Source organism: Lithobates pipiens, unplaced genomic scaffold, assembly GCF_037356315.1.
Source record: "Lithobates pipiens isolate NorthernLeopardFrog02 unplaced genomic scaffold, aLitPip1_a1.2 Scaffold_56, whole genome shotgun sequence".
Classification (NCBI taxonomy): domain Eukaryota; kingdom Metazoa; phylum Chordata; class Amphibia; order Anura; family Ranidae; genus Lithobates; species Lithobates pipiens.
Window position 1 is genome coordinate 2,297,239 of NW_027507878.1, and position 12,762 is coordinate 2,310,000.

General features: G+C 39.3%; 2 protein-coding genes across 2 annotated transcripts; both read right to left on the reverse strand.

The window, feature by feature from the left end:
- Positions 1 to 611: 611 nt before the first annotated feature.
- On the reverse strand, positions 612 to 4,252 carry LOC143958032 (olfactory receptor 1J2-like). The gene has a single exon (XM_077467479.1). It carries the CDS (start codon positions 2,409 to 2,411, stop codon positions 1,470 to 1,472), a length of 942 nt encoding a protein of 313 aa, XP_077323605.1. The 5' UTR covers positions 2,412 to 4,252; the 3' UTR covers positions 612 to 1,469.
- Positions 4,253 to 5,532: 1,280 nt separating this feature from the next.
- On the reverse strand, positions 5,533 to 7,302 carry LOC143958033 (olfactory receptor 1N1-like). The gene has a single exon (XM_077467480.1). It carries the CDS (start codon positions 7,285 to 7,287, stop codon positions 6,349 to 6,351), a length of 939 nt encoding a protein of 312 aa, XP_077323606.1. The 5' UTR covers positions 7,288 to 7,302; the 3' UTR covers positions 5,533 to 6,348.
- Between the last annotated feature and the right edge of the window lie 5,460 nt (positions 7,303 to 12,762).

Consider the following 12,762-nt stretch of genomic DNA (forward strand, 5'->3'; position numbering starts at 1 on the left):
TCCCAATCTGGACAGAAAGGACAGGGAAGACTTGAAATTCCTCCATGAATGAATTGATCCATATTCAGTTCTTATTTAGGATCTCTCCCCAAAACACTCCTAGCTTTCCTCATTGCCAGGTAGGTAACCCCTGGAACATATTTGCACATGTTTTGGACTTGCACCAAATTACATCACTTTTGGTCAGCAGTATATGGTACTATAAATACTCACTTGCAACTGACCCTACTGATATCTCCTGCGTTGGCCCATCTGAGTATACACAAGGATGAGCAGAGACCCCATCACATTAAATTGCTCCTTTCATAGTTAATGTATTATGATAAGAAAGAAATCCTTTATTGATGAGTCTCGCCCTTACCACCCAAAGTGTCTTCGAGGGAACTGTCTGTTAATGACGCCTTGCCTATATATAAGTTGACCTACAGAAATAGAAATAAAAATAAAAATAAAAAAATGTAAATGATTTAGCTGCCTTGGATGGATCAGTAATGGGTCTACACATGACTCTCCTGGTAACTTGGAGTCTCCTTGTCTCTTTCTATCTCCTTCCTACCCTGCCCCCTTCTTTCTCCCCCCTTCTTTCTTCCCCCTTCTTCTTGTCCCTTATTCCAACCTCCCTTATCTGCTGTTTTGTCTGAAATGAACCATCCAGATTGGCTTACTTATTATTTGGGGTACATCACAAATGCTGTTTTTATATACTTATAGCCATACCTTTAATATTGTTTGGTTGCTTATGTTACTTATGCCACATGTAATAATAAATAAATCTTTATGTATGAATAAAATAAAAAAAAAAGACACAAAAAAGAGGAAAAGGTGATACATTTTGATGGATTTTCTGATGCATTCCTGAGAAAATATGAGTTTTCCACAAAGCTTTTCTAATCTAATGGTCTTCTTTGGCATTTAAATAGTCCTATTGATTTAGTAAACATGTTTTCTTTTTTTTCTGCTGTAAGAGATGCTGTATAGAATGATCACCCATCCACCCACTGAGTACAATATATTGCTTATCACCATAAAGATCCAACGTATCCCAAAACCTACACCGGGGTTCCTGTACTTGAGAGAAAATGAGAAAATAATTTGGTGAAAATATTTGAACAAGTATTATACATTGCTCATAAATCAAACTAAAACTGCATTTTTTTCAGATTGTTCTCTATTTATTAGCTTTTAAAGAATCTCATCTGAGTATTTATAAATAATCTGTTCTAATGAATCCCCTTGTAGATGCATAAAAATGGAACACATTTTAGTCACAGAGTTATTTTGAGGATAATCAAAGTGTATTGAAACGGTTACATTTGGTCTGTGGGATACAATGACCCCTGGTCATGCAACTGTAAGTACAAGTATGAGTCCCTGACATGTTTACATTTTATAAAGTACATTACTAAGATTTTTAAACAACTGAAAATGTCCCGGAAATACAAAAAGTGTCAACGTTTCCAATGATATTTTCATCGGAATGCCTGGATCAATTTTAAGTGATAATAAGACCTCATAAGTGCCTCCATAAGGTCCTTGTTCCTCAGGCTGTAGATCAGAGGATTCAGCAATGGGTTCATGAGCGAAGATACGACACTAAACAGTTTGTTTAAATTGACCATATCACTAGAAGTGGGAACCAAGTAAATAAAAATTAAAGATACATAAAAGATGAAGACCACCGTAATATGTGATGAACAGGTGGAGAATGCTTTCATCTTTCCAGCCTTGCTATGGATTCTAAGGATGGTACTGAAGATAAAGACATAGGGAAGAAATGTCAAAAGAAAGGCTCCCAATGCAATACTACAACTTAATAAGAATAAAACCATTATGTTTATGAAGGGGTCAGTACATGTAATTTTATATAGATGTGGAAGGTCACAAAAGAAGTTATGGATGGAAGCTGTTCTGCAGAAGGACAACCTGAGCAAAAGTAAAGTATGAACCAAAGAGATAGAACATGCTGCAACCCAGACCAGAGAGGCCATATGAGTACAGACCCTCCAAGACATAATTAGTTTGTAATGTAGAGGGTGGCAGATGGCAATGTAGCGGTCGTAGGACATAGCCAAGAGCAAGAAAAGTTCTGAGCAAGCAAAGGAAGAGTAGAAGAAGACTTGGGATATACAGGCAGGAATGGATATTGATCGGCTTTTTGTAACCAAATCGAAGAGCATCCTTGGTGCCGTCACTGATGAATAGGACATGTCCAGAAATGCCAAGTTGGCAAGAAAAAAATACATTGGGTTGTGCAGATTGTAGTCAGTGAGGACCAACAAAAAAATAAGAAGGTTTATGATCACAGTCATCAGATAGATCAGAAGGAAGAACACAAAAAGTCCATTCATGGTCTGTGGATCGTCTGATAGACCCACAAGAGTGAAAAAGGAAATCTCTGTCACATTTCCCATATTATTCTTTTTTTTTTAGCTGTTTACATTTATGGATAGATCTGAGGTTTAAAATGAAAACCTGTACGGTGTACCTACACATTACACTCAGGTTTACATGTGGGCATTTTTACCAGCGAATGATTTATTCTTATATAAAATGTTGGCATTCCCCTCAGGACAGTCTGCTGTGCTGTAAGAACACAAAGCTGAAAGTCTCATAAAAGGTCTCCTAAGATGTCATTTATAACACCTTGGGAGCCCCTTTTCTATAATTGAGAACAGTCTTTAAAATTTGAATTTAGAATCCACTGAAAGTGTTTTTACCTTTTTGTCACCTATTTTATTTATTGGTTAGTGGACAGAGTGATATAAAACACTATAAAAGGAACACTACTTTTCTTTTTGCCTCCATCATTTTGTAGCTAAATTTTATAAGGGTTGTCGATTAAAAACGTAGTTGAATCCTACAGCTGATAGTCAGTAAGGAAAGTAAATAACAACATTACAATGATCGAAAACTGAGGCAGGGATGACACTTCCAGATATATATTTATATTACCTGGCAGGGCGGATAAAACAGCTACAGACATGGATAATACAGTAAAGAGAAGGAGGAGTGGAAAAGTACCTATTTGAAATACTCCAGGTAGAGGATTTAGTGGTAAGATTGGTGGCACAAACAGCAAGGCTACCTAAAATTAACCACTTCAGCCCCAGAATGACCAGGCCATTTTTTGCAATACAGCACTGCGTCATTTTAACTGACAATTGCGCAGATGTGCCACGCTGTACCTATGTAAAATTTATGTCCCTTTTTTCCCACAAATAGAGCTTTATTTTGGTGGTATTTGATCACCTCTGCGGTTTACATTTTTTGCGCTATAAACAAAAAAAGAGTGACAATTAAATAAAAAAATATGTATTTTTTACTGGCAATGGTGTATACCTCTAAGAGACAAATGTCAGGTTTTGATCCCAGAAATAACAGATAAGAAATGGGAGGAGATATGCTCCTCGTACTTGTTGGTATCTCCAATAGATAATAACAAGATTACACAATCGTATATAATGCACTAGATATATCTTAGCTCCATTAAATAAATATTATAAAATTGGTAGAAGTCCAACATCAGAATGTTTTCACGATGTCATCAAGATGAAGCGGATTTCTGCCATTTGATTTGGACATGTAGGGAGGTAATAAAAAAAACAAATCTGAAATGATTAAAAGACCGGTGCCTTGTACCCCATATATTGGGTTTCTGGTGACCCACAAGGGAAAAGAAAAGATGGTCACAGATGGAAGTTGAATCCCAACATGTTTCGTCAATGATGGCTTCCTCAGGGGATAGTGTGGGACCACCACAATAATCCAGCTCTAACATAGAAGGCAAAAAATATATATAAGTGATAATACATAATAACACAAAAATAGACTTTGTCATGGCAGGGCAGGGGGTGCCCGTAAGCCCATCTGTTTTTCAATTTTGAGCATAGTTAGTGTAGATGCTCTACCATTGATTTTAACTACTTCATTATCCCCTGTTTATATTTTTCTCTTTATATTAATAAAGAGATTATATATATTTTTTTTATTCAACTTGTTATGAACCATTTGTCATTAGTACCATTATAATCCAATTCCTCTATATTTACAATAAGATACAGGTAGCTGTCTTAGGGCTAATTTACACTTTGCTTCAAAATAAGGCTTCGTTCAGGCTTTGTTAAAGCTCTCTGAATGCCAGTGAAAGTTCCTGTCACTAAATAAAATGGTTAGCTTACAGTCCTGTTTACACCTTGCTTTTGCTTGGTGCTTCGGTGGGGCTTTGATGCGGCTTCCATGAGGCTTTAGTGAGGCTTTGATGAGTCTTTCATGAGTCTTTGGTGAGTCTTCGTGGGGCTTCAATGAGGCTTCAGTGGGGCTTCAATCGAGCTTTGCCATAGACTTTTATGGAGGCTTTGAAGATGCTTTGAAGCCCATCTAAAGTGACATAGGGTATCATTTTTGAAGCAAAGCCGAAGCAAAGCACAGCAAAACAAAATCAAGGTGTAAACGGGGCTTTAATCTAACCATTTTATCAGCAAGATATATAGCAGGAACACAAGATCTCCATTTTTCCTCCCTCACATAATGGTGGTTTACCTTGTTTACATAAGCAGAATCACCGTTCTGCCTTTTCCTCTCAAAGATTGTGGGGTCCAATCACAAGGGAAGCGGGTCAGCGGGGGTGCTGCATGTGCCCCAGACCTTGTACACAAAATCACGAACTGGAATGTCATTTTGCACAGCTGGGCCGCCCTGCAGCAGTATATATGCGGGGGGCAGTTGGAAGCGGTTTAAAAAATGTTTTAGGATGTCCCGTAAAAACTCTTCTTGCCTCATTTAATCACCTTTTCAAGTGGCCATACCTCCTCGCCTCATTTATGAACCATCACAAAACAATCTCTACATTTCAGAATGTAACTTCTATATTTCCCTTACCCAGTTGGATGTTATTCCTATACTTCCTAATACGGCATGCTGCTCGGTTCCTCAAGCTGATCCAATCAAGAGCTTCTTACTCCATATGACTTTTTAGAAAATTTCTTTCAACTCGGTATATTTACCCTCTCTGTTTAGATTCACCTAAGATTGGTCAATGGTAGGAGCAGTGAAAATGTGACCTTCCCACCTACACAAGACTCTCCTGATAAACTGAAGTCTCCTTGTCTCCTTCTTCCCCCTACCTCCCTTATCTGCTGATTTATCTGAAATGAACGATCCAGATTGGCTTACTTGATATTTAGGGTGCTTACCAAATAACCATACCTTTAATATTGTCTGGTTGTTTATGTTACTTATTCCACATGTAATAATAAATAAATCCTTATGCATGAATAAAAAAAAAGGAAAAGGTGCTAAATTATGATGGATTTTGGGATGCATGCCTCAGAAAACATGAGTTTTACACAAAATCTAATGTCGCGTACACAAGATTGGACTTTCCGGCAGAAAAAGTCAGACGGAATCTATTCATCGGATATTACAATCGTGTGTGGGCCTCATCTGACTTTTTTTTTCCCGAAAATTCTGACGGACCTAGAAATAGAACATGTTTTAAATATTTCCAACGGAATCAATTCCTATCAGGAAAGCCGCTGATCTGTATGCTGTTCCGACGGTCCAAAAACGACGCATGCTCTGAAGCAAGTACTAGACGGCAGCTATTGGCTACTGGCTATTGAACTTCCTCTTTTTAGTTCCATCATACGTGTTGTACTTCACCGCGTTCTAGATGGTCAGACTTTGGTGTGATCGTGTGTACGCAACACAGTTTCCGTCGGGAAAAACCTTCAGCGATTATTCTGATGGGAGAAACGGTCCTGTGTACAGGGCATAATGGTCTCGTTTGGCATTTAAAAAGTCCTATTCACTTAGTTAAAATGTTTTTTTTTTTCTACTGTAAGAGATGCTGTATAGAATGATCACCCATCCACCCACTGAGTACAATATATTGCTTATCAACCATTAAGATCCAACGTATACCAAAACCTACACCGGGGTTCCTGTACTTGGGAGAAAAAGGAGAAAATAATTTGGTAAAAATATTTGAACAAGTATTATACATTGCTCATAAATCAAACGAAAACTGAATTTTTTCAGATTTTTCTCTAATTCTCAGTTTTTAAAGAATCTGATTTGAGCATTTATAAATAATTTGTTCTAATGAATAGCCTTGTTTATGCATCAAAATGGTAGACATCTTAGTCACAGAGTTATTTTGAGGATAATCAAAGTGTATTGAAATGGATACATTTGGTTTGTGGGATATTGCCTCTGGTCGTGCAATTGTAAGTACAAGTATGAGTCCCTGACATGTTTACATTTTATAAAGTACATTACTAACATTTTTAAACAACTGAAAATGTCCCGGAAATACAAAAAGTGTCAACGTTTCCAATGATATTTTCATCATGATGCCTGGATCAACTTTAAGTGATAATAAGACCTCATAAGTGCCTCTATAAGGTCCTTGTTCCTCAGGCTGTAGATCAGAGGATTCAGCAATGGGTTAATGAGGGCAGATATGACTGTAAACAGTTTGTTTAAATTGACCATATTGCTGGAGGAGGGAACAAAATAAATAAAAAGTAAGGAGCCATAAAAGATGAAGACCACGGTGAGGTGTGATGAGCAGGTGGAGAAGGCTTTCCTCTTTCCTGTCTTGCTACGGATTCGAAGGATGGTACTGAAAATAAAGACATAGGGAAGAAATGTCAAAAGAAAGACTCCCAATAAAATACTACCACTTAAAAAGAATACCACCATTATATTTATGAAGGGGTCAGTACATGTAATTTGATAAAGGTGTGGAAGGTCACAAAAGAAGTTTTGGATGGAAGTTGTTCTGCAGAAGGACAACCTGAGCAAAAGTAAAGTATGAACCAAAGGGAGAGAACATCCTCCAACCCAGACCAGAGAGGCCATATGAGTACAGACCCTCCAAGACATAATTTGTTTGTAATGTAGAGGGTGGCAGATGGCAATGTAGCGGTCGTAGGACATAGCTGAGAGCAAGAAAACTTCTGAGCAAGCAAAGGAGAGGTAGAAGAAGACTTGGGATAAACAGGCGGGAATGGATATTGAACGTCTTTTTGTGACCAAATCAAAGAGCATCCTTGGTGCCGTCACTGATGAACAGGACATGTCCAGAAATGCCAAGTTGGCAAGAAAAAAATACATTGGGTTGTGCAGATGGCGGTCAGTGAGGACTAAGAAAAAAATAAGAAGGTTTGTGATCAGAGTCATCAGATAGATGAGAAGGAAGAGCACAAATAGTCCATTCATGGTCTGTGGATGGTCTGATAGACCCACAAGTGTGAAAAAGGAAATCTCTGTCACATTTCTCATATTATTATTATTATTTTTTTCTCTGTTTACATTTATGGATAGATATGAGGTTTAAAATGAAAACCTGTACGGTGTACCTACACATTACACCCAGGTTTACATGTGGGAATTTTTACCAGCGAATGATTTATTCTTATATAAAATGTTGGCATTCCCCTCAGGACAGTCTGCTGTGCTGTAAGAACACAAAGCTGAAAGTCTCATAAAAGGTCTCCTAAGATGTCATTTATAACACCTTGGGAGCCCCTTTTCTATAATTGAGAACAGTCTTTAAAATTTGAATTTAGAATCCACTGAAAGTGTTTTTACCTTTTTGTCACTTATTTTATGTATTGGTTAGTGGACAGAGTGATATAAAACACTATAAAAGGAGCACCAAAAGATGCACAGGGCTCGTGTGCAAATTCGCACCGGAGCCGCAGTGGATATATGTGAACCGTCTCTATAGAGTGAAGGTCAAAATCTCCTGCTATTGCGAATTGGATGGGGGAAACCCGGCGTCTAAGTAAGAGACAAATGGATTTAGTCCCAGAAATAACAGATAAGAAATGGGAGGAGATATGCTCCTCGTACTTGTTGGTATCGTCAAAAGATAATAACAAGATTACACAATTGTATATAATGCAACAGATATATCTTAGCCCCATTAGACTATATAAAATGTGTAGAAGGCCAACATCAGAATGTTTGTGATGTCATCAAGATGAAACGGATATCTGCCATTTGATTTGGTTATGTAGGGAGGTAATGGGATATTGGAATCAAGAAATAAAAAAGCTATCTGAAATGATTAAAAGACCGGTGCCTTGTACCCCTGAAGTATGTTTGTTGGGGATGTTGAATGATGAAGAAGGGTCAGGACATGAAAAATATCTTTTTGCAAAAAAGCAACTTTTTTTAGGCTCGTAAATAAATTGCTTAACCACTACAGCCCCGGACCAATAAACACCTTAAGGACTAGAGGTCTTTTTCCAATTTCGCACTGCGCTGCTTTAACTGGTAATTGCACGGTCATGCAATATTGCACCCAAACGAAATTTGCGTCCTTTTCTTCCCACAAATAGAGATTTCTTTTGATGGTATTTGATTGCCTCTGCGATTTTTATTTTTTGCGATATAAATGGAAAAAGAGCGAAAATTTTGAAAAAAATGATATTTTCTTCTTTTTGTTATAAGAAAAATCGAATAAACTAAATTTTAGTCATACATTGAGGGCAAAATTTATTCAGCCACATGTCTTTAGTAAAAAAAAAGTCAATAAGCGTAGATTTTTTGGTTTGCGCAAAAGTTATAGTGTCTACAAACTAGAGTACATTTTCTGGAATTTACACAGCTTTTAATTTATGACTGCCTATCTCATTTCTTGAGGTGCTAAAATGGCAGGGCAGTAAACCCCCCCCCCCCAAATGACCCCATTGTGGAAAGTAGACACCCCAAGGAAATTGCTGATGGGTATGTTGAGCCCATTGAATATTTTTTTTTTTTGTCATAAGGGATTGAATAATGACAAAAAAAATAAAATTTACAAAAAGTTGTCACTAAATGATATATTGCTCACACATGCCATGGTTATATGTGGAATTGCACCCCAAAATATATTCCGCTACTACTCCTGAGTATGGGGATAACACATGTGCACGGCACGGTTCCCCGAAAACCAATCACCACCTTCAGGATTTCTAAGGGTGCAAATTTTGGATTTCACTCCTCACTACCTATCACAGTTTCGAAGGCCATAAAATGCCAAAATAGCACAAAACCCCCCAAAATGACCCCATTTTGGAAAGTAGACACCCCAAGCTATTTACTGAGAGGCATGTTGAGTCCATGGAATATTTTATATTTTGCCACAAGTTGCGGGAATATTACAAACTTTTTTTTTTTTGCACAAAGTTGTCACTAAATGATATATTGCTCACACATGCTATGGGCATAAGTCAAATTACACCCCAAAATAAATTCTGCTGCTTCTCCCGAGTATGGGGATACCACATGTGGGGGACTTTTTGGGAGCCTAGCCATGTACGTGACCCCGAAAACCAAGCACTGCCTTCCGGATTTAAATATAAAATGCTACCAAAAAAACTGTTAGCGATCGCAGGGATCAGGCCTGACTCTGCGATCGCTGCAGTTATGTGTTTAGTGTTTTGTAAGTGACAGTGATCGATCGATACTGCACTTGGGTGGGCTGGGCAGAGGGGCAAAACGCAGGTGCTAGCAGGTATCTGGGCTGATCCCGCTAACAATGCGTTTTTTTGGAACCCTGAACTGCTGGGGACGCTAGTATAGATCTGATCAGATCAGATATTGATCTGTTCAGATTCTATACCACTACGGGAGGTTTATGCTTTGCGTGTGGGTGTTAGCGGTACTGGCACTAACCTAGCGCTGCCTGGGGCGACGCAGACCCTGACCCTAAAACCTAATTGATATCACCCGCCGGGTGATCAGGGGGTTAAACATTTATTGGGTAATAAATGGCGGGTGCCCTGATGCTATAAAAAGCAAACTAACCAGAGTCACCCGTAACACTTATACGGTGATCAGTGGTGAAAGGGATAACTAGGGGCAATCAGGGGGTTCAAATTTTTTTTAGGTAGTATATGGGGGTCCCTGGCGCTATATAAAAACCTGATGGGGAACCTAAATAACTAACTGGCTAACCAGCGTCACCAGTGACACTTATACTGTGATCGCTGGTGAAAGGGTTAACTAGGGGCAATCAGGGGGTTAAAACCATTATTGGGTAGTTTATGGGGGTACCTAACGCTATAAAAACCTGGCGGTGAACCTAAAAAAATAACTAGCTACCTAACGTCACTAATGCAGAGATCAGAAAAACGATCGCTTAGTGACACTGGCAAAAGGGGGTGAAAGGGTTAACTAGGGGGAATCAGGGGGTTAAAACCATTATTGGGTAGTATATCGGGGTACCCAGCGCTATAAAAACCTGGCGGGGAACCTAAAAAAATAACTAGCTACCTAGCGACACTAATGCAGCGATCAGAAAAATGATCGCTTAGAGACAGTGGCAAAAGGGGGTGAAAGGGTTAACTAGGGGCTATCAGGGGGTTAAAACCATTATTGGGTAGTATATTGGGGTACCTAACGCTATAAAAACCTGGCGGTGAACCTAAAAAAATAACTAGCTACCTAGCGACACTAGCGACACTAATGCAGCAATCAGAAAAATGATCGCTTGGTGACACTGGCAAAAGGGGGTGAAAGGGTTAACTAGGGGCAATCAGGGGGTTAAAACCATTATTGGGTAGTATATCGGGGTACCTAGCGCTATAAAAACCTGGCGGTGAACCTAAAAAAATAACTAGCTACCTAGCGACACTAGCGACACTAATGCAGCAATCAGAAAAATGATCGCTTAGTGACAGTGACAAAAGGGGTGAAAGGGTTAACTAGGGGAAATCAGGGGGTTAAAACCATTATTGGGTAGTATATTGGGGTACCTAGCGCTATAAAAACCTGGCGGTGAACCTAAAAAAATAACTAGCTACCTAGCGACAGTAGCGACACTGATGCAGCGATCAGAAAAATGATCGCTTCGTGACACTGGCAAAAGGGGGTGAAAGGGTTAACTAGCGGCAATCAGGGGGTTAAAACCATTATTGGGTAGTATATCGGGGTACCTAGCGATATAAAAACCTGGCGGTGAACCTAAAAAAATAACTAGCTACCTAGCGACACTAATGCAGCGATCAGAAAAATGATCGCTTAGTGACAGTGGCAAAAGGGGGTGAAAGGGTTAACTAGGGGCAATCAGGGGGTTAAAACCATTATTGGGTAGTATATCGGGGTACCTAGCGCTATAAAAACCTGGCGGTGAACCTAAAAAAATAACTAGCTACCTAGCGACACTAGCGACACTAATGCAGCAATCAGAAAAATGATCGCTTGGTGACACTGGCAAAAGGGGGTGAAAGGGTTAACTAGGGCCAATCAGGGGGTTAAAACCATTATTGGGTAGTATATCGGGGTACCTAGCGATATAAAAACCTGGCGGTGAACCTAAAAAAATAACTAGCTACCTAGCGACAGTAGCGACACTGATGCAGCGATCAGAAAAATGATCGCTTAGTGACACTGGCAAAAGGGGATGAAAGGGTTAACTAGCGGCAATCAGGGGGTTAAAACCATTATTGGGTAGTATATCGGGGTACCTAGCGATATAAAAACCTGGCGGTGAACCTAAAAAAAAAACTAGCTACCTAGCGACAGTAGCGACACTAATGCAGCGATCAGAAAAATGATCGCTTAGTGACACTGGCAAGAGGGGGTGAAAGGGTTAACTCTAGGGGCAATCAGGGGGTTAAATCTTTATTGGGGGGTGATAAGGGTCTACCCTGGACCTAACACTAACTGCCCTGACAGTTTTAACTGTTACAACTGACACTGAATGCAGTGATCAGTAAAGAAATGATCAATGCAATCAGTGACACTGTGACTGGGGGGGAGGGGGGGCGGGGGGGGATCGGGGGGGGTTTGTGTGCCTGTGTGTACCTACATGTCAGTGTAGTGTTGGTACACACTTACTTTTAGTCTTCTCCTCGTAGTCCGGTCAAAAAGACCGCCCCGAGGAGAATGACATCACTTCCTCCTTCCTGTGTAAACAATACACGTCAATATATACGTCATTGGCCAGGAGCGATCCAGAGGGGGTGGCCAGAAACCAACGGCCATCCCCTCATCACAGATCGCTTCTGCAGCGAACCGGACTGCCGTATCCAGCGGGAGGGGGTCCGATCGGACCCCCCACCCGCTGGAAGGCAGGCACATACATGTACGTGCTTGTGCCTGCCTGTGCCATTGTGATGACGTACAATGGCAATACGGCGGTCCTTAAGTGGTTAAAGATGGATGCCATTTATAACTCCTTCTATCAGAGAATGGATGAATGCAGTTAATCATATCATAGCATATTGAAAATGTATATAGGAAAGTAGGGTAAACTTACAGAAATATCAGAAAATTTGGAGTAAATGGTGTAGTATGAAAGAGACTAATGAGAGATAGAGTAGATGAACAGAATGATTAATGTAGAAAATTGTAAATGTAATTTTTATTATTACGTATGTGTTTGATATGTAATAAAGTGTATGAAAAAGTAAAAATAAAAGAAAAAAATAAGGAAAGTAAAAATTTACCAGGATCAACCCAGTTTGGTAGAAGCAACAACAGTCCAGTTCCAATTCAGAAACCAAAAGAAAAAATAACGCAGCGCTTTAAAAAGAAAATCTGTTCATAAATATAGACAATATTGTAATAATGCAAAGCCACGTGTAAACTGACAGATATGTGGTAAAGACCAAATGGTCTGAGGAATCCGGACAATGTCCGTGAGTTAGTAATTGTAGGCCAAATGAAAAAAGTTTCCACATAGTGTGATAATCACTCATAACTTCACATCATAATTTCAGATCTTTTAATTAAAATTAGTAAAAAAATTGAACACTCACATAT